The 24,280-nt window shown below is 36.4% G+C and overlaps 1 protein-coding gene across 1 annotated transcript in view; it reads right to left on the bottom strand.

The window, feature by feature from the left end:
* The window catches only part of vps50 (VPS50 EARP/GARPII complex subunit), a 151,660-nt gene that overhangs the window by 68,940 nt on the left and 58,440 nt on the right, over positions 1-24,280 (bottom strand). Inside the window, exon 13 of the mRNA XM_053492735.1 lies at positions 18,321-18,456. Coding sequence (XP_053348710.1) covers positions 18,321-18,456 — 136 coding nt within the window. The remainder of the gene's footprint in view (positions 1-18,320; positions 18,457-24,280) is intronic.

Raw genomic sequence — 24,280 nt, 5'->3', positions numbered from 1 at the left:
GTGACCAGGAGACAAAATAATGCCATCTTCCCTGTTTGGCAATAAAAGCCAAAGCTTCATTTAACACAGGTGAACAACGTTTTTGAGAATACTACAAAGAAGCATTTTCTTCTTTTAAATAACCGAAAATAATCTTTTCTAAATGAAATGGTGCCAAACAGAAATGACATAATGAGAATACAAACAAGTAACAGTGGCAGTAAAACCTAATAGGCTGTAGAAACCTTCCACATGCTTATCTTGTCCCCTGTAGACCATCGGGTGTCCTAGCATAGAGCTTAGTAGTACAATTAAAAATAAATAAATTGATAAATAAATAAACTACAAACCATTGCAGTAAACCAACCATCCAGTGGTCATGTCAATTTAAGATTTAAAGATTTCACTCCAATCCGACTGTAAGACATTTCAACATCTTTAACCTTATCTTCTCATAGAAAAATGTATAAAGGGCAAAGTTATCTAAATGAAAGCATTTCTTTGGCAGCTTTAAAAAAAACCTGTAAAGTTTATGCTTTACTGAAGCAAAAATATCCAAGACTATTGCTAGCAGAAATACTAAATTTTGACCAAAACCAGTATTCAGCTATAGCAACCTTAGACCATTTTATGGCCTTGCTTACTTTTGTCCTCCAAATAAAGCCAGTCCTGAACTGTAAACAAGCCAGTACCGTATGCACGCCTAAGCTTCGACTGTCATAAAATTCCCAAGATGCTCTAGTGTTGACGCCAGGTGGACAGAGCTCCAGGCCCTCGATGACCTTTTATTTGGACACAGCATGCATGTTTTATAAACTCTCCATCACTCATGGGCAATTTCATCAGTGAGTCACAGAGCTAGGAAACGGGTCCAAACCACACACAGGAAAATAAATTTGGTAGACCTTTTTTTTTTTTTTACTCATGTGCCAAGCAGAATTTAGGGATTATTCGACCCTGCATTTAAACAACTGCTTCACTTCACCTCACTTGAGTTTGTACACATTAAAAAACATCAGAAATGAGCAGCAAGGTCACCATGCTCTGAGACCTTGTGCAATTACAATGAAGCACAAAAGCATTGAATTAGTCTACACAGGAACTAGAGAGCAATACGTCTCAAAACTTAAAATTACGAGAAAGAATGTATGAGAAGAAGAAGAAAAGCTTTAATAAAATAAACCAAAGTAACACTTCTAATCTTGGCTTAGCTGGACTCGAATACAAATCCACTGCAAACAAATACTGCAGAAGCCGGAAAGAGGTCAAGATCGGAGTAAAACAATGAAAAGCAGCATAACTTCTTATCTCAGAGTAGTTTCCTGGGAGTAGTTACAGCTGCTGATGTACAGTATAATATAAGATTATCTTCAAGGAAGTGCATCTCTGGTTACTGACTCAATAAATATGTTATGTAAAGTTTTGTTTTGTGGGAAAGACTCCCTTAAAAACATTTATAGAAATGTTCTCGGTTTTAAATCCAGCAGTATATCCCTTACAGACAAGCCCTGAAGTGATACTGGAAATGCCCAAGGCGCTCTTTACATCATCATTAATACTGAAAGCCGCGGCTGGCTGGAGCGTAATCACAGAGCTCCTGGATCTTTGCTATGAAAAGCTTCAGGGGATCAAACTGAAAGCAAGAAAAATATCACCAACCTGGCAGCAGCACACTCACTCTCTCTCTCTCACGCTCACTCACTCACTCACAAAATGCACAGCTGGAATTTTCTGCTCCTTAGACAGAGGATAGGTCACCTCAACCGGACACAGAGTTCAAAGAAAAACAGATGCGATGAACAGAGTAAAAACACAAACCGTACAAACAGGTGAGACTCGTCTTGTTTACGTACTTAGGCGTTATCGTTCAAGGGGTCCGATTTCATTGTTGGAGACTCGATGAACTAATAAGGATCTCCATCTGTCTTACATCGTGACTCGGAACGAATATTCCGCACAGGATTGCGCACATGGCTGGGTTTGCAAATAGTGCTGGTTTTTATAAGGGATTTATCTTTCAGCTTGGGATATTTAATATAGTAAGTACTTAAAGAGCACTAAATGCAATTATTATTAGAGAACTCAAAGATTTGACTGAAGGCAAGAACTGAGATTAGTTACCTTCAATTATGTCAGGAGCTCGGGTAAAGAAAGAACAATCTATCGAACTGTATTAAAGAAGTACAAGTCATTTTTGATAATCCTATTTCACACATCACTAAGGGTGCTTTCACACCTATTAGTCTGATTATGGTTTATGCGCTATTTGGTTTGGTTCGTTTTCTCATTACATGTACATACTTGTGTGTATATATATATAAAAAAATAAAAGCAAGGAGTCTAAGAGGTGAGAAGAAAAATGCATGAGGTCACTTGCGAAATATGGCAATATGGAAAAAGTAGACAAATCCTTCCCATAGACATTGTAAAAAGCACCACGACTCTGGTTTTTTTTTTTTTTTTTTGAGTTTGTGTCTTACAGCTCAGTTTAGCAGCTCACGTCGCCCACAAAAACAAATTACAGGACACGGTTCATTTCCAGCAGTCAAATCCGTTCAGAATTAAAGCGCTTTATCAATGCACTGGAAGCAAGCTAGCAGAGAAATCTCTCTTCTGATGCAGAACCATTTGTTTGGATCCACACCAGAAAGTAAGTGCTGTGTTCTCACAAGAAATAGAAATTATGTTGGGCATGGCAGGACTTTTGATATTGGCAAAATAAAAAGGAAGCATTTAAGAGAGTGAAAACATATCCCAGTGTTTTACTAGTGCTTGGATACTGTTATGGTATGAAGGTTTCCCAGTACACTGGAGCCATGATCGGACTGTCTGCCTTTAATGGAAAAAGAAAAACCTGGTTTGGTCACCAGAGGCGTTCTGCTTTTGCAGAAGAATGCACAACCTCATTCAGCCCATTACAAGAACTCAGTTGGGAGTTATCACCGCATCCTGACTTAGCCATCACTTCAAGCCAGTTCATCATGTTTGGGCCATTAAAGGAGTTCCTGGGAGGCCAGCGTTTTAAACATGAAGCAGTTAATCTGATCATGACTCTGGTATAGCGATAAAACTTTCTATCTTGTGGTATCCAAGCGCTGAGATAAATGCATTAGTGTAACAACAGATTATATAGAGAAATAAAGGTAGTTTTACTCCTATTGTATAACTGTGTTCTGTTATTCTACACAATGAAAAATCCTGGTTTGACCTGAACAACCCTGGTAAATCTACTTAATTGTGTTTCCTTTTATGTATATAAAAAAAGGGAGTGCATCTATATACAGTTAATGCCTATAATAAGGTGAATATTTGACCATCACCATGGGGAAAGTAAACACAATGAGACCCTGATTTACTGAATGTTTGGGTGCAACAATGCTCTAATTTTTGTGCTTGTGACTCACTTTCTCTTCTGTGTGTTTAAAAAACTTACTGTATTAAACTGAACTGAAGCAAAAATATGTAAACTTTAAAAGACCTATCAAAAAAACTCTAGCTGATATCTAAACATATATAAACTTGGCATGTATATATATTGGAGATATTTGTAAAAAAATAATTAGTGGGGGGGGAGCTTGAGGTAAAATTCAGGCTTTGTTTCATCGCAATTGGCCCACAGGAAGAGAAGATATGCTACTGTACTGTACTTTGACATTTAAACGGAAAACACCCTTATTACAAAAAAAAAAAAATTAACCTTAAAAAAAAAAAAAACATTGGTTCATCTCAAAATTCAACAGATGGCGCTGTACATTTTTAATACGCGCTTATAAGTGTGCAATTGAAATCTACTTACAGTAATAAACGCAATCTTACGCACTTCACGGTAACGCGTAAAATTTTTTTGTTAATTCCAAATTTCAACAGATGCGCTGTACATTTTTTTAAAAAACACGCTTATAAGTGTGCAATTTAATTTCATATGAACAAAGTCGCGAGCACATCTAGTAATTACTATTTTTTTTTTATGGGGAAGGATGTTGCTCACATAAAATTTAAAACCACTCTGCAAAATATAGGGTGGAGTGTATGCAAATAGATCAATGTCTCATCTCTGTGGTGACCAAAAAAAAAACACAATTGTATATGCAAATTAGCATGACCGCGGGCAATTTATAAAAGGAAGCAATCACAAGGTGAAGAATAAATGCAAAGAAATTGTTTTGTGAAAATTTTAGAAAAGATGAAATTTTCAGAATTATCTGCTTCATGTCAATAACTCAGATGCCGAAAGCATAAATTTCTTTTTAAACACGTTATGATAATTGTGGCTTCAGTCTTTATTTTGCATTCATATGGTAATCTGAACATTTCTTGCTGCTGCTTACCGTCTACAACTGCAGTAATGATCATTTAATTATGTATTCATGTAAAATTTCTCAGTTAAAAATCCTGGAAGTCTCTAACACAGCGATAAAAAAACATTTAGAACATTCAATGATCTAACTCAATACAGCTCTATTAAAAGAACTCAGCTTTATTAATTTAGGATCTACAGTATGCATTGAAAACAAAAACTTAATTTATTATACTCTGTTTCTGCTCTGACTAGTTGGAATTAATAATACATCTTAGCTTTTTCAATCTTAATTTTCTTTGCCATTTATGAAATCAAATTCATCATCCTGATTCTAAACTCCTGAGAAAAGAGGGCTCATCTGAGGTCGGTGCTATGATTGAGGTGGTGAGGTTAACTAGTTTAAAAAAATAAAAGTCTGATCCTCTGGGAATGAATAAGACTTTTCCTTATTATAACTCCTCATCAATTCACAGTGTTGATAATTCTACAGATTCATCAGTGACCTAACAACCTCAAGGGTCTCAACTAGGTTCATTTATATGAGAGATATGTATTTATTTAACATCTGCCCATTCCAAACGCCACGCTCAAATTCCTATTAGTACATAATTGTGTAAGCCGTGTAAGATCTTACACACACATTAATTAACTACACTTACATGCATTCTACAAGACTGATGATTTACTTCTTAATATAATTAGGGATGTTCCTGATTAATCATTAATCATTTAATTTGCCATTTATATATGAATTAACCAATAATGTTTGTTTTGTGTAATAATGCTCCGTTGCTGAAATGTGACATGACTTGCCACAAGAGTGCACACTTGCTGTTCAAAGATTAAAATAAAGAGGCGTCCGAGTGGCGCAGTGGTAAAGATCGCTGGTTCGATTTCCAGGTGATGCTGTAACCTCTCGCAGCCGGAGGTCTAGAGAAGCTAATGTTATAGCCGTGATGAATGTGGGAGCATAAAGTACCTTTCATCCCTCCCCTCTGAGAGAGCTCACGCGAGCGGAGGGAGCAGATAGTAGGTAGTAGTACTACCATTATTAAGTGGTAATAGTGGCCTTGTGGGGGTGGGGGGTGATGTTAAATTAATAAATAAAAATAAAGAATGTTCAGCCAAACAGAGTTTACCTTTTCAGGTTGTGCAAATTTGAACAAGAAGTGTGGCTAGATTAGGCAGTTTTCCAGGTACTGTGCACCTTCTTAGCATATGTGACTGAAAAAAAATGTGTCTTGTGCTGGTAAAAAACAAAACCAAAAAAAAATAAATAAAACATTAGGTTAATTTTTTTTTTATCACCAGTCTCTCAGGATTATTGTAGAGCTGTCTAGCCACATCCTAGCATTCACTTTAGAGCTCCTTACAGTAGCAACTGATCCCATATACTTTCATTATAAAAGGCACAAAGGCTCAGAGTTTTCCCATGGCAAGCACCACTCACATTTTTTTGCGAAAATGTATCTCTCCAAATGTTTTCTATTAATCTGTTTGTTTAATCATCTTGCAAACATTAATTTATCTCGATTATTGATTAACAAGTTACTACTACTAGAACTGTCAAGAAAAATGTGTGAAATTTGCAACTCTAATATGAATGAATGACTATATCATGCAAATTGTCTTTATTTCACAATAAGATTATAATAAGCATGCATTATCAGTGCATATTTTTACATAAACTTCATTAGGCAGGCGCAATAAAATTAGTGAACCACTTTCCATTCATTGGTTTTAAAATGAGCATGTATTACACAGCATTTCCGCACAAGCATAGGAAAAAAGATGACTTAGTCAGTGTCATATAAGATGTTCTACTTGTAATTTCTTATAAAGGTATGATCAGCCCCAGGAAATAAAATAGATAAATAAATAAATAAAAAATCACTCACATTTTGCAGTTCGGCCATAAATTCAGTAAAGTACATACCTCTATTAAGCTACAACTAGAAGATAAATAACATAAAGCATTTCTACATTTAAAAAAACTGTAGGTGCCTTACAACAGAAAAAAAAAAAAACAGATGTAGTTTCTTCCATAAATACCCAAACAAAGCAATTTAGAAAGTAATGATCAATCTTAACTTCTAGGGGGTAATCCTGCAGAAAACGGCTCCAATGGCTAAAATCGGATATCGCATATCACTTTTCACGTGACTGGGAAACATTGCATTGTTGCTGATTATGCACTGTGCTAAATTAGACAGAAAAGTCAGTCACAGGCCAGCAAAAGGCAATTTACCTGTTGACAGCACTGCCAAATGAGAGAAGGCAAGAAAAGTAGACTTAACAAGGGCAGAGATAAATGCAGCAGGCACTGGCAGGCAACGAGGGGTGTAATTGTCAATTTGACAAGGGATTGGTGCATTATTCAATGTTTCACACACACTCACACCAAAGCACTAAAGCACAAATCAGAAACCATGAGAACAATCTGATGTTATGATATTTTGGGTAGCATGCTATAAATCCAATGATAGACAGTTAAAAATACTTTCTTGAAATTATAGCCATAATCATTTGAATTAATGCAAAAAGTTGTAAAACTATTGAGGTTTAAAAATCATTAAAATCTTCATATCACTCTATTATGTCCGCAGCATCAGTGAGAAAGTGAGGAAAAAAACCAGCACAGCCCAGCTGCTGACAGAAAATAATGAGCTCTGGTTATTTCAATTTAGATATAATCAGTTGTAAATGAGCCTGCTTATATATGCTACTGGAATATTTCCCTTAGAATGAAGACAGCAATATATTAATTCAAATGAAACGCATCAATCCATTAATAGAGCTACTGTAGGAACAATGATAATAACATCAGAACATTATAAAGAAAGCTTATCAATGCTGCCCTGAATTCCTCATATGAAAGTTCATGACAGCATAGAAAAGGAGAATATGAAAGCCTGCTGGAAATAAGTCTTTAAAATAAAGTATAAAAAAGTCCCTAAAGTCTTTTACATTTAATGTACTTAAAGACCCGTCACTGAACAAGCAGTAAACAAGACTAAACTAAAAAAAACTCTTAACCAGGAGAATCATCAGTAATTATGGTCAGTTTAAAAGTACAGGAAGTAAGGGAATATAATATAACCTAAATAAAATGAGTAGAGTCATACAATTATCCAAATAGGTCCAAATGATCTTAAACATTTTTAACCACTATTTTCTGTGTTCTCCTGTGTTAACAGTTCGACGCACACTACCTGCATGATTATAAAGGAATGGCAACATTTTACCACTTTAAATGCAAATATGCATCAAATTTATATATATATATATATATATATATATATATATATATATATATATATATAAATTATGTTTAATAAATCTAATCTCATTGGGAGATACATGAATTGCCACACAAAAGAAACGTAATACATAACCAGATATATTGTTTTCCCACCATCTCACCATCAGCTAGCCATTCCCCTTCAAACATAAATGGTTAAAATGGATTATCACAATCAGTTACTTCATACAACTAATAGTTAATTAAATATGATTAAAAAACTACAGGACAGGTTCGTTTGATGTCGACGGAGATTAAAAATACAGGTAGTCCCAGACTTAAGAACAAATCGGATTTACGAACGTGCTCTGATTTGTTCTTAGGTCTGACAAAGCGAGTCTTATACGCCCTTGACACAAATATACAATGTAAAGCATACCAATCCACTTGCAAATCTGTCCACTTTCCTTACAAAAATGTAACTGTGTACCCAAGGACCTGAATCTCACACAAATGTAACAGTGTTGTCTCTGCGCCTTTAAATTAGCATTTCGTCTCAGAGCAGTTTTCCACTGTATTGGACTGTGAACCCTGTTTTGTTGTGGAATTTGCGGAATACACATACAATACCCCATACGTTTCATACATTCACTGACAAAAAAAATATAGTATAGAATTGTAAATATTGGTATTTGATGCATTTCAGTGTCTTTTTTTGTACAATACACATGGGCTACTTCTGTGTTTGAACAGGAAGTAGAACTGCAGTCCGTTCTGCAGAAATTCGTAACTCGGATGTTCGTAAGTTGGGGACTACCTATACAGGTATATGGAATCATGATTGCTTCTTCAACTTTTATGAACAGCCTTACTCCATAATTACTGAACAGAACTCTTTCATGTGACCTGTGTATAATGTGTTAACATGCCATTCCAAACTTTTTCCAAATATCCTTCTGCCTTCAATACAATCTAATTATAATTCAATGCCTTCAAAAACTAAAACAAAAAAAAGACAATCTTGACCACTGCCCACTTGGCATAAACATCACATGTAGAGCAAGTACTGAACATCCAGAACTTCCAGGCATTCTATAATTACTGCACTCTTGCTTAGGGGACATAACCAAGCACAAATTAATGTATAAAAACAATATGTACACAATGTAAATAATAATAATAATAATAATAATAATAATATAGAAATGCTAGCTGCAGGGTCAAACATGGCCATTCAGATACAAAAAGTCTGAGTGAGTGGGTAAGAAATCACTTTTATTGACATACTATAGTTGAAGGGAAGTGTTTGAGAAAAAAAGTATTGTCAAGTACATGGTTTTACCTCAAGTCATCTACTCCCAAGCTACTCAGTCCCGTTCAATTTATTTTAACACGGAGGGAATAGAAATCATTTAACTGAAAAGATTTAATAATAAGTAAATAGAGGTTTCAAGCTGATATTTTAAAAGTAAACTCAAACTAGCTACAATATAAAGCCTGATTCATTCTTTCCTTCGAAAAAAAGCTTACAGCATGTCAAAGCCACTTTGAAAGTGGTAGAGTGCAGCATTTTGAAAACATTGCTCTTCAAAAGCCAAGTATTCAAACGGGCCACATCCTCAGCGATCGGTCCAAAAGTTGTGATGTGTGAACCACTCTTAAGGTTTTAATAGTAGCACATAATAGCTTACAAATCATTTAGAAAAAAAAAAAGCATCTCATCACTACATGTTTTTAAAGAAATATTTGTTCAATAAAAAAGTACGATTCTCCTCTCAGTTAAAGCACCACTGTTTTATTTAAACACACAACAATAAAACGTTTCCATTTACCTGGCACTTAAAATATTAAAACTTATGCCCAGATAAGATGTCCCTATTTTTCTATAAACATAATATAATTGATCTCTAATGTATGTCTATAAATGAATTCCCATCCACTGTTGAGGTCTCCCTTGTTGAAGCCATGTGACTGCATCCTTTTTTAAATGATGCTTATTCTGCATCAAGGGGCAGTGCAACACAGAGAAAACTGTGCTGTGATTGACAGGGGAGAGAGTATGCCATCCCTCTCCCTATATGAAAGCATGGCCAATTTTACTGCCTTGGCATTGTCAGGATTTGAACTTGCACTCTTCTGAAGGTCCTGGAAAACATTTTCTGTAGCACCACCAAAGACTTCGAAGCTCTATTCAGGAGTATGTGATTTGCCTCTTAGAAATGTTCACTTGTGGTACTGCTTTAGAAACACGTACACAAATGACAAAGTCTAATCAAGGGCTCCTGAAATCCAGTCCAACAGAGTGTGGTGATCCTTCTGCTCAAATTCAACTAATCTGTATGAGGCCAGGCTCAGTGGTTGTGAGTTACAAACTGTGGTGGACACTTGCCTTCCAGGATTGGATTTGAAAAGCGCTGGTCTAATAATTTTAGGTTGCAACATCACTTAAAGATTTCTTTCTTTCTTTTGAGGAAGAAGAATAAAAAGAAGAAGAGGAAGGCAGCTTTATTTGTCTAGTATATTTAACAGCACAGTGAGAATCTGTTCACATTTCCCAGCTTATTAGGAAGTTAAAGTCAGGGCACAGGCACTATGATACAGCGCCTCTGGAACAAAGAATGTTAAGAGCTTAAACCATGACCTTCTGATCAGTAACCCAGAGCTGTAACTGTTTGAGCTACCACTGCCTTGCACCACAGCTAAGATAATCCTATTATGCACATCACGTTAACTATAATAATGCAGCTATCACAATAAACCCGAATGCAGGAGGCCTGTACAACTGAAAACACAGCAGCCGACTCAAACCTTTTAAGCATGACCTTTATTGGAGCATGTTTCTGATTTGTCTTACATCAAAACAGAACACACAAGAGCATAGCCGTACCCGTGTATGCATTTTGTGTATACCTTTTACGATTTTTGCCGGTATTTACGTCACTGGCATCTAAAGGTCAATGCACATTTCAAGCTTTTTTTTTTTTTTTTACATTTAGCTTATCTTGTGTGTTGGCAGTCAAAGAAATAGTCTAGAAATGAGAAAAAGGAAATGACTGAATGTTTTTCAAGCTTGTGAAAATAGAAAGTGATCTGGTGTATGCATTGAAGTTACTGCCAAAAGCAACAGTAGTACTGCATCTGGCCTCTGAAATGCATGCAGTAGGATAATCAGAGTTTTATGGTGGTGCAATCTCTCGCTCTTGCTCGCTCACTAGTTCGCTCAGTAGTCATATGTGTGTGTGTATGTTGCTCCTACTCTTTAAAGGTATGTAATGAAGGTGGTTCTGGTTGTATACTATGAAATATAATCCTTTCAGCATCCCAGAACACAGACACTGTAGGTTAGTTATGACAAGGGTTACCAAGGTTATACGAATTTAATACGAACAATAATAAACAAACACAGTGAGTAAAATCACTAAGGCAGTGTACAGATAAACAAATTTGAGCCATCTGTGGGACATACAGTAAGGTCAACCGGAGTGACTAACTTTAGAATTGTGACAGCCCTAGCAAGGTTAACTCCTGTTCTCATTACTGTTCTCATTCCTTTCACACTTGACACTTTTCCGCTCGACCTCCATGCAAATATCACGGGTAATTCTACAGTATGTAAAGTGGCTACACAGGAGCAAATTCATGCACTTTTAAAAAAAGCTCTGTCACAACACAACACTTCTAAAGCAGAAAAAAAAGGTAGGTTTTTTTTTTTATTTGTTTTGTTTTAGAAAAGTGATGTGTCCTGTCCAAGCAGCTCATACATTTCTTTTTTCCCTGATTTTCTCCCTAGTCATGTCCAATTCCTCCCCGTTATTAGGGGCGCTCACACATTAAGGTACTACCACTCAGTTGGGCGGGCCGAAGATTATGCCAACCGACCGCATCTTTTTGAACTGCTCGCTCACGCACCATTGGGTGCTCACTCGGATTTCTGCGATAAAAAAAAAAAAAAAACAATATATTTTTTTTTAATAATTCCTGAAATACAAATAAATTAACAGTACATCATCCAATATGCATTCCAATGTATTTGTGCAAGATTTTTCCCCCTCTTTACACAATAAGCATTGCCTCGTCAGCCTTAAATTCGAGGGTGTTTCAGTACCATGGAAGTGCATCTTAGCACTTCTCCGTTGGCCTCATCTTTGCAAGGCGCAGTGGGGTATCAAACCGTTAGCTGATGCTATGCATCACACTTTACCTAACCAGATAACTTGAATTGTTGTAGTTTACCTTAACAAAATGAATCTCACACAAATGTATAAGTGTCGACTCTGCGCCTTTAAATCGCAAGGGGAATCCTGGGTGTCATTTTGTCTCTGATTTATTGAAACCGGTGAGGCCGACTCATTCCTCCTGCACTCCCACACCCACGCATACAATTGTATGCGACTATAGACATTTAATACATTCACTTACACACTGAAAATATGCATATAATTATAATTTTAATATATGATTAAATCACCTTTTATGTAATTAAAAAATATTGAATAATGCCTATAATAATATGTATATTCTGAACAAACAGACATTTTGTTAAAGATACTATAACTTTTAAAAGAGAAAAAAAGTTTAGAGACTCCAAAAATTATTGTTATTTTTATTCTTCTGTGTCCAATCTAAACTGAACCCTAGCACTAGTCAATTATAATTCATTGGACAATAAAGTGTAGACCAATTTACAAAGGTTTACAAAATTCTCTAGAATGCTTTAAGTGTTTGCTTACAAAGCACACAAGCCCCTAACAAACAAGACATTTATCCATCAGTTTGCATTAAAAATTAAGAAATAGGTTGGGTAAAAAAGTGAAACAAATAATGTTCGGGTACTGACGCATTTCAGTCCTTTTTATTTTTCACATGGGGAATGGGTGGAAAGCATTAAATTAAATTATGTTTAGTTTTATCATATTGCAAAATATTTGAGCTCTGAATAAATGAACAAGTATATAGTCTCACAAGAGGTGTTCTTAGATTGCAAAATAAAAAGACTGTGTTGTTTCCTTGTTTTATTAAGCTCTTTAATTAATTTTAATTAATCAACAAGTGCCTGTCAGTTTAGGTTTGTCGAAATTTAAAATATTTATTTATATCTCCAGTATGACTGCACTAAAAATAATTTGATAGCGTGCAGTTTGTCATCACAGTGCATTAGCATATTTTAATCACACGTCCCCATGTTGTGCACTCGAGGCCATGGAAAGATCTGAGAAACTGTGCAGTCAGAAGTGTAATATTTTTATGAGAAAACAATAAAGCTCGCTGCAATTTTCTTGCTGAGGAAACTTTCGAGAAGGCAGAATTTGATAAAAGCAGAGCCTTAAAACTACCTTGAAAGCTACGCTGCTCATCTCTCTGTGTCAGGTGATCTAAATCATGACACAACCGAGAATCCCGAGCTTATATCAGATAAGCTATGGCATGACAGCTCTGCAGTGTACGCCCACATCCTGCTGCTTTACTGTCTGCAGATTACAAAGAACCATGACATACTGGAAAAACATCTGCTGCTGTGTTTTCTTAGACAATGGAAAAGCTGTAAAGATTGAGTACGATGACACTAAACTGAGTAATTATTTACATTCCTGCTAGATTCTGAGTAAAGCAGTCTTTAGTACGAGACACTATGATTTTTTTGGCATCCTGAAAACAAAAGTTCGGCCAAAAAAAAAAAAAAGACATAATTACACATTTTCCTCCTTATCGCCTATAAAAATCAATCAAACTAAATGTTTAGCATTCAATGTTAGTAATCGTGCCACTAAAACTTTATAAACCAGACTTCATAAATGCTTTTTTTTTTTTGGGATAAAGGGATAACTTGGGTCTTGGATGTTAGAAATTGTTCTGTTCTGCTCAACAAGTTTGTTATCCAGAACAAGTGCTCAAGTACGTAATCAGGGACAAATTCCACAAGCCTCAAAAAAGCATTCCAAAGTACAGCTGAGACACATATAAAGCTTCTGTAGTTCCACTGGACTAAATCAAATTAGCATCTAATTTTAAAGTTACAGTATTTAGTACTATTGTAACTACCAGAACAAGCCACAGAAGGAAGTGCACCAAAATGCACCATAACTTTTTTTTCTTGATTCTCTCCCAATTTTAGTAGTGTCCAATTCCTTCCCGTCACTAGGGGGCTTCCACATTAAGCTACCACCATTTAGTCTGGAGGGCCGAAGACTATCACCATGTGAGCCAGCCGACCGAATCTTTTTCTTAAAAAGGAGCCATCCACTCCTTCCGCTTGCGTGAGCTCACAGACGCCCCTGATTGGCTGTAGAGCCGTGACTAATGTGAGTGCACCAAGTACCTCTTATCCGTCCCAATCGGCCAATCAGCTCTTTCTAGACCTCCAATTTTTAAAAAAACTTGATTTAGCCCAGTGGAACTGCGGAAGCTTCATATAAATCTCAGCAGAACTTTGGAATGCCTTTTTGCATGGAACGAGGGTTGAGAAACTTGGCCCCAATTACTTACATTGTAGTCATGTTCTAGGTGATAACCTTCACGGTCAGGGTGCAGAGCAGGAACATTTTTAACAACAAAGACCTATGGTAATATACTTTAATGTACTGTACATCAATTTTCATTTCAGACAGAATTGAAAAAACCTCAAACTATCCCTTTAAGGAATGGTTTTCCACGTTTGTGTATGTGTAATTTTACAGTTACTTTATCATTGAACAAGCAATCACATAAATGTCTGCTTTACACTTAAATATAACATGAAGATGTCCACTAGATCAGTTTTTTTTTGCAGTCCTGAACGATCATACTTGCAAAAACGCAGTTTAACAAACGCAGCACAACGGCTGGGTAATAATGTCTGAAAACTTGCTATCTACAATAAGTGTGATTTCCTCACACAGTGTGGAAACATCCAGGTTTTTATCAACTAAGTTTCTGTTGAAATGCCTGTCAAAAAAAATGCCCAACCTCCTACTCCGGAGTTTTTGCTCCTTTTCACTTTAGTGTATAAACAGATGTTAAAAGCTATAATCTTAATACTGGATAAGAAACATGCAAATGGGAAACATATTTCAGGTCAGGGAAGCGTGCAGTTCTCAGAACTACATTTAATGGTAATGTCAAACTTTCACAGTGTGAGAGGGAGTTTTCATATTCCAGCATCAAAAAAGAGCTCCACACTTCAGTAAAAAAATAAAAAATAGCTGTGAGACTCACAGGAAGGGTGAAATGAAAATCATGAACTCCACATTTATTTTTAGATAGGAAGCACGTCATGGAGCTGCCTTTTTCCTCACAAGCGTATGTTACTTTATATACAGGGGTTAACACATGTTCCTAATAATCTCATAGATATCAGTACAGACATCTGCCAGATACATATTACTATCCCAGCACAAAAATAAATGCTCCACCTGCTGTCTACAGTACATGGCAAGCTCCAGCTTTGTATTTCATGTTGTATAACATGCAAACAGGGATGCTTTAAAGTGCAGAATAATTTGCCACAGCTTTTTTAACTTTCGCATTCTTTTTTTCCATTTTCTGTTTCAGCGATACTTGATTAATACATGTATTGCATTTCTACAGGAGAAAAAAAACATATGGATGAAGCTTTATATGGATCATGGATCATAGATAATCCATAATTAATATAATTAACATAATTAGGGGGGAAAGCCTGCCAAAAGGATGACAATGAATTATAATAAGAAGAACTATAATGATAAAAATATTGATAAAGATTTGCATATTGCACGCACAGGGCTGTGAAATAAATCACTAATATTGATGTAATTTGTAAAAGAATATGACACTAACTTGCAGGATAATATCATATATGGATTAGCCCAGTATTGAAATGCTCCTGTGATGGGGTGGGACTGTATCAAGGGCAACCTCAGAGTCATAGATCACCAGAGAATGTCAACTTATAAATGAAAAACACTCACAGCTGAAGTTTCTATGCACCAAAACAAAAAAAAACTAAATTAAAGCAAAAAAAAAAAAAAACTTTGTAAGGAGATTGTTATCCTACAAATTATTTGCATCAATTACAAACAATTACAATATGTTAAAAAAAAGACCAGGTAGACGCCATGACCAATAGTGAACAATGGATGCTGGGAATGTGAAATCTCCAGTATATATCCAGTGTATGTTTGTGATTACCTTCAAATCACTGGGTTAAAATATGGTGGTTACCACAATGCAATAACTCTTGCCAAGCTAATTAGCCAATTAAGGGTATGAACACAGACTATGGGAAACAAAAGTAAAGGGGACAACTGTGTAACCAATGTCTTTACTCAATTCTTAAAAAAAAAAAAAAACTTGTTGGCGTTGCACATGAACAAAAAAGTTACCCAGCTGGTTGGCAAACAATTTGTCTATGAGTGCAATGTTCAGTCTTGCATTGCTTAAGCGTCCTATCTCTTTATGTTTTTCTATAAATTGTCAGCATATTGTAAACAAGGCCATCTGTTTCCAAATATTGGGGTGTTCCTGGTTCTACAAGTGTTGCCTGCCATTTGTGAACACTTATTAATCTGTCCAGTAAAAAGTATACTGCATACAATACAGGACTGTGCTGAAGTCTTAAGTCACCCCTCATTTCTTCATATTTAATTAAATCAAATCAAATTAATGTAGATTTAAAAAAAACAGTAACAGGTGTTTTACTATAAAATGCCTAAAGGTTTAAAAGTTGGATGTTTATGTAACAACTTGATCAGCAACCCCTTTTCCCCTCTCGTCTGCTCCAACCACTAAGCTTTCAGCGTCACCAGTATACTAAATCACCAGTCGGATAATCTGCACCCGTTTCTCTCGAGTTTATGCCCAAAGTTAGAATTTTTTTTTTTATGCTTGAATGATTCTTACGTTAAGGTGTGTAACAAACAAAGAACTTTCTTGAAAACTGCTTAGGTAAAAGGACTGGAATGAAAATGATAAAACTTGGCAAACATGAGAGCCAAAGTCTTTTAAGAAGCCTGGAGAACTATTCATCATTGCTACATTAAAAATACAAAAAGGTCTTCGGAAGCAAAATTTAATGGAAATGAAGCGTGGTTTAAGACTTTTGCACAGCATTTTAAAGTGCATTATGTTTACAATACCAGGTAAAAGTTTAGACACACTTAATTTTATGGCCCTTTCTGATTTTTATTTCTGTCTACATTGTACAATGCTGAAGGCATTCAAAATATGCAATAATGTGCATTAATCTCCTGGTAGGCTGGTAACTCTAAATGAGCTTCTCCTCTGGTAGGTTTTGGTCTTGCTTTCCTGGGAAAGGTCTTTATGAGAGCCAGTTTCATCATGGTGCTTGATGGGATTTGCAAATGCACTTGACGCAATACTGTTCTTACAGTAAACAGCTGATCTTTATATCTTAAAACAACTGTCGAGGGGCCACCACAGCGGACCATCCGACCAGCATTCGATGTACTGTACATACTAAGGAAAGACTTTGAATGTACGATAGGTACATGTTTTAGGTTTTAAAATGTGTTTTTAGGCACTGAACTGAGGAGTTTTCTACGTAAAGAATCAATACCAGACAGGAACACAGCTTGAAAAGTGCATTATAATAAATGGAATTGCAACAGCTCTGCTCTCGGGGCAAACCATTTGTCTCTAATGAAGGTGTAAGTATGCAGACCAGTGAAGGCAAGTTCAATAAGCTGATGAGCAAGTCTGGGTCAATAATTTTCAAGTGAAACATGTTGCTACCCTAATGCATACTGAGGGTCCATTCACTAGAGTGGCCACGAGAGTGCTTTAGAATGACTCAATACATTGCCAATGTCAGACTCGACCAACTACAAACACCAATCTATTTCAGGCATGTTTAATGACCTCAAACATCAAAGTCAAACAAAGGTGCTGGGTGCTAGGTAGTTAACTAGGCCCAGCAAAACCAGCCACCACGGGACAGCGTAAAAAGCCAATTCCTTTTCTACAATGCCTCTTGCGGTAAAAAGCCAACACAATACATTTAAATCCATCAGCTGCAAGGGCAGTAGGTGAAACTCTATCTCCTTCTGATCACTTTTATTTAGGATCACTTATAATGGAGCAACTGGCTCAAGTACAGTTCGCCCCTGGCGTTTTAAAAAAAACAAGAAGAGAATGAGGGCAGTTGTGTCTGCAGAATTAAACAGTTGGAGAGAGCCGCATGTGAATGTGGTGCACCAGATGTGTAGCAGTCCACTTTGCTGTTGGCAAAGCAAGGATAAAATCACTTTAAACGTCCATTAAACTCTTTCATCAAAATATACTCATTGTTACAAACTTGTAAACAAATATATATTACTTGGCCAGGATGGGAAAAGATGAACTTTTTAAAAAATGAAAACAAACTTGTTAAAATGTTTCTCAGATTAAAAAAAAAAAATTGCATGGTTTCATTTGGTCAAATTATATTATTATAATTATGTTTCCTGTAAATAGCACAAAACTGGGTTGTTTGTCGTTTATTTTAAATTCAAATGCACAAAAAGGAATATTGGGACTGTTCAATAAAAACATAGCATTAAGCTACAAAAATGTACAAAAGAAAAAATTGAAATAAACTGCAAAACACTTTTTAATTTTCCCTTGCTCCAAGAAACATATTAAAACATTTTGTCAAATAAATGAACTGCCAGCTTTCGAACGAATACCACATTTCTCTGTATAAGTGTTCAAATTGTCATACTATTATGAATAGAATTTGGTACAAATGTAACTTTTAATCAAAATGTATGCATTGGGGAGATTAAAGAGAGCGTGAAAGACTTTTATAGTGCAACAGGAATATGTAAGAAGGTATGAATAAGTTACCTGTGTCAGCATCCTTCATCTCCTCTTTGTCATGCTCCTCATGCCACTGCATGGTTCGGTAGTAACTGAGCATCACCTCCCACAACGCTTTGCACAGGTCAGTCAAACAGGGGATGTAGCTGTCTGGAGTGATGTGCTGGTGGGAGGAAAAAAAAAAAGCCATAAAGCAGATTCAATCAGCTGCCAACCATTTCTACTCTCTGGGGGAATTTCCTTAAAGCATGCTTCACAGACAGACGCATGGACGACAGAGAAGCAGACATGCTGTGTACAAACTTGGTTTTCCACGCTGTGGCTTGCTATTTTATCAGATATAGCCATCAAGTACCTGTACCTATATCACTTGCAAAATTTATACTGTGTAGTTTTCACCCTTATACACTCAATTGTCAGGTCAATTTTAAGTTCTAACTCCGTTTAAAAGATTTACAAAGGAGGAAAGCACATTGTATGTGCTTGCTTGGTGCATTGACAAAACCTCGCTTATGTCAACGGACACATGCTCGATTAGGAATCGTTCAGTTTCTGACACTTTAGAGCAGCGAGGTCTCTAAGGAATGGCCACACACAAACTGTTCTGCCAGCTCATTTCACAGCTCCTTGCATTTGCTATTAAAAAATGTGGTCCATGAAAGTGAAAAAAGTTTGAACACTGCTAACAAGAAAATCGTTGCATGCAAAAAAAAATAAAAGATTACAATCTGTTAAAAAACAGATATTAGTTAAACTGAGATTTGACTGCAATCTGCAACAATGTTAAGGTCTGTAACAATGTTAAATTGCACATATAGTATACTGATGATCATATGACTTTGTTTTGTTGGTATTTGTAGATCTGTCCATAATCACATTAAAAAACACTCCAAACAAATCAAACCATGTGTGCCAAACAGGTACACAGAAGACGCATTTTAAACTCACTTGACACTTTAATAGGAACACTTGTACCCCTTCACATTCACGCAATTATCCAAATAAGCCGATCAAGTGGCAGCAGCATAATGCATAAAATCATGCAGATACAGGTCAAGAGTTTCAGTTAAAGTGCACATGAAACATTAGAATGGGGCAAAAATGTTGATGTCATTAACTGTGATGCATCACATGGTCGATTTTTAGTCTCTCCCACTCAGATCCAGAGAATCCATCTCACGAGACTATCGAGTTGCATGCGTAAACAACATCCTGGTTTACGCAGGTGTATTTAGCCAAACAAAAGGCTGCAACTTAACAAGTAGCAGCTTCTTCACAGTACCACTTTCTTGGATTTTACCAAGCTCAGATACACATTCATCAAGATCACGTCACTCTGAACTCCTACCAAAAGCAGATGTGGTTCTTTCATACCCTGCATCCTTTTTCCTTAGATAATGTACTTTTCCACCATGCAAATTTACATTCGAGTTGAGTGCTGCTTTATCAAATGGTTCAAAAACTATAAATGCCATGACAGAATTTGTTAGTGACTCTGCAGTAGAACATGAAAAGAAATAGAGACGTGACATTTTTTTAAAGCCTGTTTTTAACCACCAAGCCTACCTGTAGTCTGGCTTTCCAGTGGTTCAATTGTGAGGCCACTTGGGAGTAAGAAAAACTAAATGAGCCAATAAGCAGGAGCAGATACCCACGGTGCATGAATGTTAATGTCACATAATAATAAACATAATTAATAATAATTGTTTACCAGACCAGAAACTGTGACAAAAAAATTACTGAATAATAAAAAGTGCAAGAAAACTTTAATTATACGTCTATGATATATTGCCAAAAGTATGTGTGCTCTGTTAGATGTTGAAACTTGAATGGGCCATCCCCTAGCTGTTTCCACAAACTTAGGGAATCCAAAATGTCTTGATATGCTGAAGCATTAAAAGTTTCTTTCGCTAGGAGTAAGAGGCCATGCCCAACTTCTAAAAAACAACCTCGCACCAGTTCTGACAAGACTGCACTCCGGTGCACAAAGCACGGTCCTTAAAGACATGGATGAGCAAATTTGGTGTGGAAGAACTTGACCTCAATATAAGACACTTTTGGAATGAAATAGATCCAGGCCTTCAGAAGAGTTGAAGCTGCCAAAGGTGGGCCCAACATCATATTAAACCCTATGGATTAGGAATTGGATGATGCTCAAGTTTATATGCATGTGAAGGCAGGCAAGCATATCATTTTGGCAATATAGTATATGTAAAATGTCTAAACTAGTAGGATTTAGCATTATTACTACTATTATTGGAAAATCTGCCAAAGACAGACTCAATCCATACTGGTGTACAATATGCAAACATCAGTGGTTCTGAAAGTAATCATTACAGTAGAATGATAGAAAAAGCTTCAGTAGACTTGGATGTTCAATCCACCAAAGCTGCACATTTCAGTGCTCAGTACATTTACTCAAGGACTATAATCAGCATTATGATTCAAACTAGTTCCTAATAGGCTCACAAGTCGAAGTGATGCCTAGTCTACTTCTGTCTGCAGCACCATTCGAATTCTGAGAAAAGCTGCCGTACTCCTACTTGGAAAGGCCAATCTGTGGGCTGGGAGGCCTGACATAGAGTTTGTTATGTCTCAAACCACAACATGGCCGACTCATCTATACACACATTTGTCAGCACCACTGACAGCTACAGGCAAGGCTTTCATGCAAGTTTTTTTTTCTCTTTCCAAGTAAGGCAGTGTATATGGAAAAGTGTGGGTGAATTACAGTCTGGAGAGGACAGAACCAGCACATAACAATATGGCTTCCAGCTGTGGAAAAGCTAACAACTATAAAGCTAGGAACGATTTACAGAACAGGGCTCTCCCGCTGCCTTCAGGTTGGACACGATCTGGCTGCCTATGTGTGCATTTATGCAGACGCTATAAATTAGGCCAAGTGACAAATCCCAGCGTTTTACTTCCAAAAATGTAGTTGATCCATTTTACTGAGAAACTAAGAGCAAGTGCACAAAATGTAGTAAAGAAGGAACACCTCAAACAGATTAGGACTGCCAGCTAAAACACACTTCTACTGCCAAACGCTATAAAAATTGTCCATGATATTAATTCCCCACTTTATCTGTTACTTTTTTCCCCAAATAACATGACTTCAGAGTAACGTCTCTTCAAATCTTATTCGATTTGGAATTCAGGAAAAAGAAAAAAAAAAACAGAAGAATGAATGAAACATTCATTTTAAGATTAATGTGATCTACGACTACACACCTTGCGCCTGAGTGGCTGAAATAAATCAGATTATGTCTGATCTGTGCACAGCGACTGCTTTTCCGTGGTAATTCATCACCTGGGAGATTTTCGCAGCTGCATATAAACAAGCTTGCATGAATCAACCTGGCATCAGTTATCCTACTAGATTGATTCTGACTAATGTAGAGAGAGCTATAACTTAACATGAAAAGAACGAAAGGATCAAAAAACAATAAGTAAAGTATTACATTCACAGCCAAAACATGCTATTTTAAGGTTAGTAGTATTTTGGGGTATTATACTTTGTTTACATCAAATCTTCTTGTCTTGTCTAGAAGCCATAATGTATTTTATGGAGCCCCTGAGGTTACATTGGCAATGATTCTACTATTACAGTATTTGGCAAAGGTAAGCAGAAAGGCAAATGATCTGTGTTAACCACACAATCAATCCTGTTGCTTTGCCAGTTGATTTATTGTTCATTGTTTTGGGGATGATTAGGCATTCGTGTTACAAAACTGAAGTTTGGGTAAAGACTGGAGGTTTAAGCATAGTCTTAAATCTGATCCTAGTCCCAGGGACTGACAGAACAAAATATCAAAGCCATTGTATTGAATATATCAAAGCAAAAGGTGGACTTGGAGTCCTCTCGAAAGAATCCAAAAAGTTTGCACCAGGTGTAGTCAATCCTAAAGTATACAGTATTAAGCTGATTCATGCTTGTTTGGATGCTTTAAAGGCCAAAATGGGGAAAAAAATGTTTTGCTGCCATCAGCATCAGTAGAACTGCAGTGCCAGCATTAGAAGTCTCCAGCATTAAAGCCAGCTCTCTATAGAGAAACCTTAATGCATTTCCACTGGAGCCCTAAGGTAATATTCAGGAGGGAGAAAATCTCCTGGTTCCAATAATTCCCAGGTCACTCATGTATAAAAACTATAAGAGTAGTAATTGTACACAAAATGAGACATGAGACAGCTTCACGGTACAGGAACACTAGCCTCATTAAGACCTGGTATTGAATGATGTAATCATAAATGGGTAGTCAAGACATTATAAAAACATTCACATCTCAGATTTTCATACGACTGGAACGTGGCTTCTCTCCAGTAATCACTTGTCATGCCGTATACACAGAGGATTAGCTTATTAAACAAGGTTGTGATTATTTACTAGGAGATGTAGGAAACACTACAATTATCAGGGCTATCAACATTGTCGTTTTTTGTTTTTTTTTTAACTAAAATCTTTCTGTGCAGGGTATCAGTGTGTATTATTGTGTACAGTATTACCTCTATAGCTCAGGGTTAAAGCATCAGATTACTGATCAGAATGTCATGAGATCAGCATCACCGGCATTTCTGGTCTCCAGAGCCAGGCCACTAATCCCTGCGCTGATAAAGTTATGACTGCACACAAAGTTATCAAGTTATGACTGCACATTGTACACAAATGTAAAAATTATCTATTAAAGATATAAACCATTTATCATATACTAGTGCAGTATTATGCACGGCATATAGTGACAGCTTTCATGCTATTTGAAAACAGGTTCTAGAAAGGCTTTAAAACAACTTTGTATTGCCAAGAGACTATTTTATAAACTACAAAGCATGTGGTTCTGAATATAGGGTTCTGTCAACTGTTGTAAATAAAAATATAAAACCCAACCACTACTGTACATGGGCAAACTGTATAACCGTATACTCATTCTCTACCACTGGCACACGATTTTGCATAAATTATAAAATCTGACAGCAATGTGTAGCTACTTGTCAGCCTCACTGCTTCGATGAGCTCCTTTAACCTTTAGATGTGCCCTTTGCCATGGTCCACTATGGAACCCTGAGCTAATCAACTCATCACTATCATCTACAACACCTAATTCTTAGCATCATGATTGGGCAATTAAACATATTTCAATATATTTTTAAAAGACCTGATTTTTAGCTCTAATTTAAATCATGTAATCCCAGATTTAATCCCAAAGCAAACCCAAGTTTAAATCACACATCCACCCACACTTTTTCTATGTCCTTATAGTCACTCTTTAAGTTATGAAGGTCTAATCAGGTCTAGACAGAAGGGCTGTGGCCTTTAACGTGCCATGACTACATTTTCTGCTGATGAGTTGGCGCATTGAACGTCTTTCTTTTTTTTTTTTTTCATGCGACATCTCATTCCCACTAAATCTTAATGATGCTACGCATGCTCTCCGTTATCAGCAGGCGTCAATGCGGCCCGTTGCCGAGCTAATGCACAGAATTTAATTAAATGTTCTCCTGCCTGGCGGGGCAGATATTCCCCTGCCAAAACTTGTATCGCTTTTTGGGTAGCGTTCATATCAGGGGTCAGACAGAAGCATCCGAAACATCTCATCCAAGAAGCAATCAGTTCAGGTTCAGTGTAAACACTTTTTACTTTAAATTGATAAAACCATTACTTCCTTAACATGTACTTTAACATTTAACAAAAAGAAAGTGAAGATACTATTTGTAAAATCTAAATAATATGTTAGCGTTTAAGAAAAATTAAGTGATTTTTGAGTTAGCTTTAAGTCGATTTTCCTGCATCTCTATTAGTTTTAGGTATACATGGAATGGTTTGGGAAATGTTAGTGTGTCTGTGATTTCAATCGTATTTAAATTTATTTCAGTAATTTCATGCACACATCTGTCAAGGTTATGTCATAGTAAAACAAATGATCAGTAGATTAGATTCCATTACGCTCTGTGGAAAAAACGTGAAATTTCAATTTTATTTCTTCGACACAAGC

Source organism: Clarias gariepinus, chromosome 3, assembly GCF_024256425.1.
Source record: "Clarias gariepinus isolate MV-2021 ecotype Netherlands chromosome 3, CGAR_prim_01v2, whole genome shotgun sequence".
In the NCBI taxonomy this organism is placed as follows: domain Eukaryota; kingdom Metazoa; phylum Chordata; class Actinopteri; order Siluriformes; family Clariidae; genus Clarias; species Clarias gariepinus.
The sequence above is the reverse complement of the archived record's forward strand: the minus strand, read 5'-3'. Positions and strand labels throughout refer to the sequence as shown.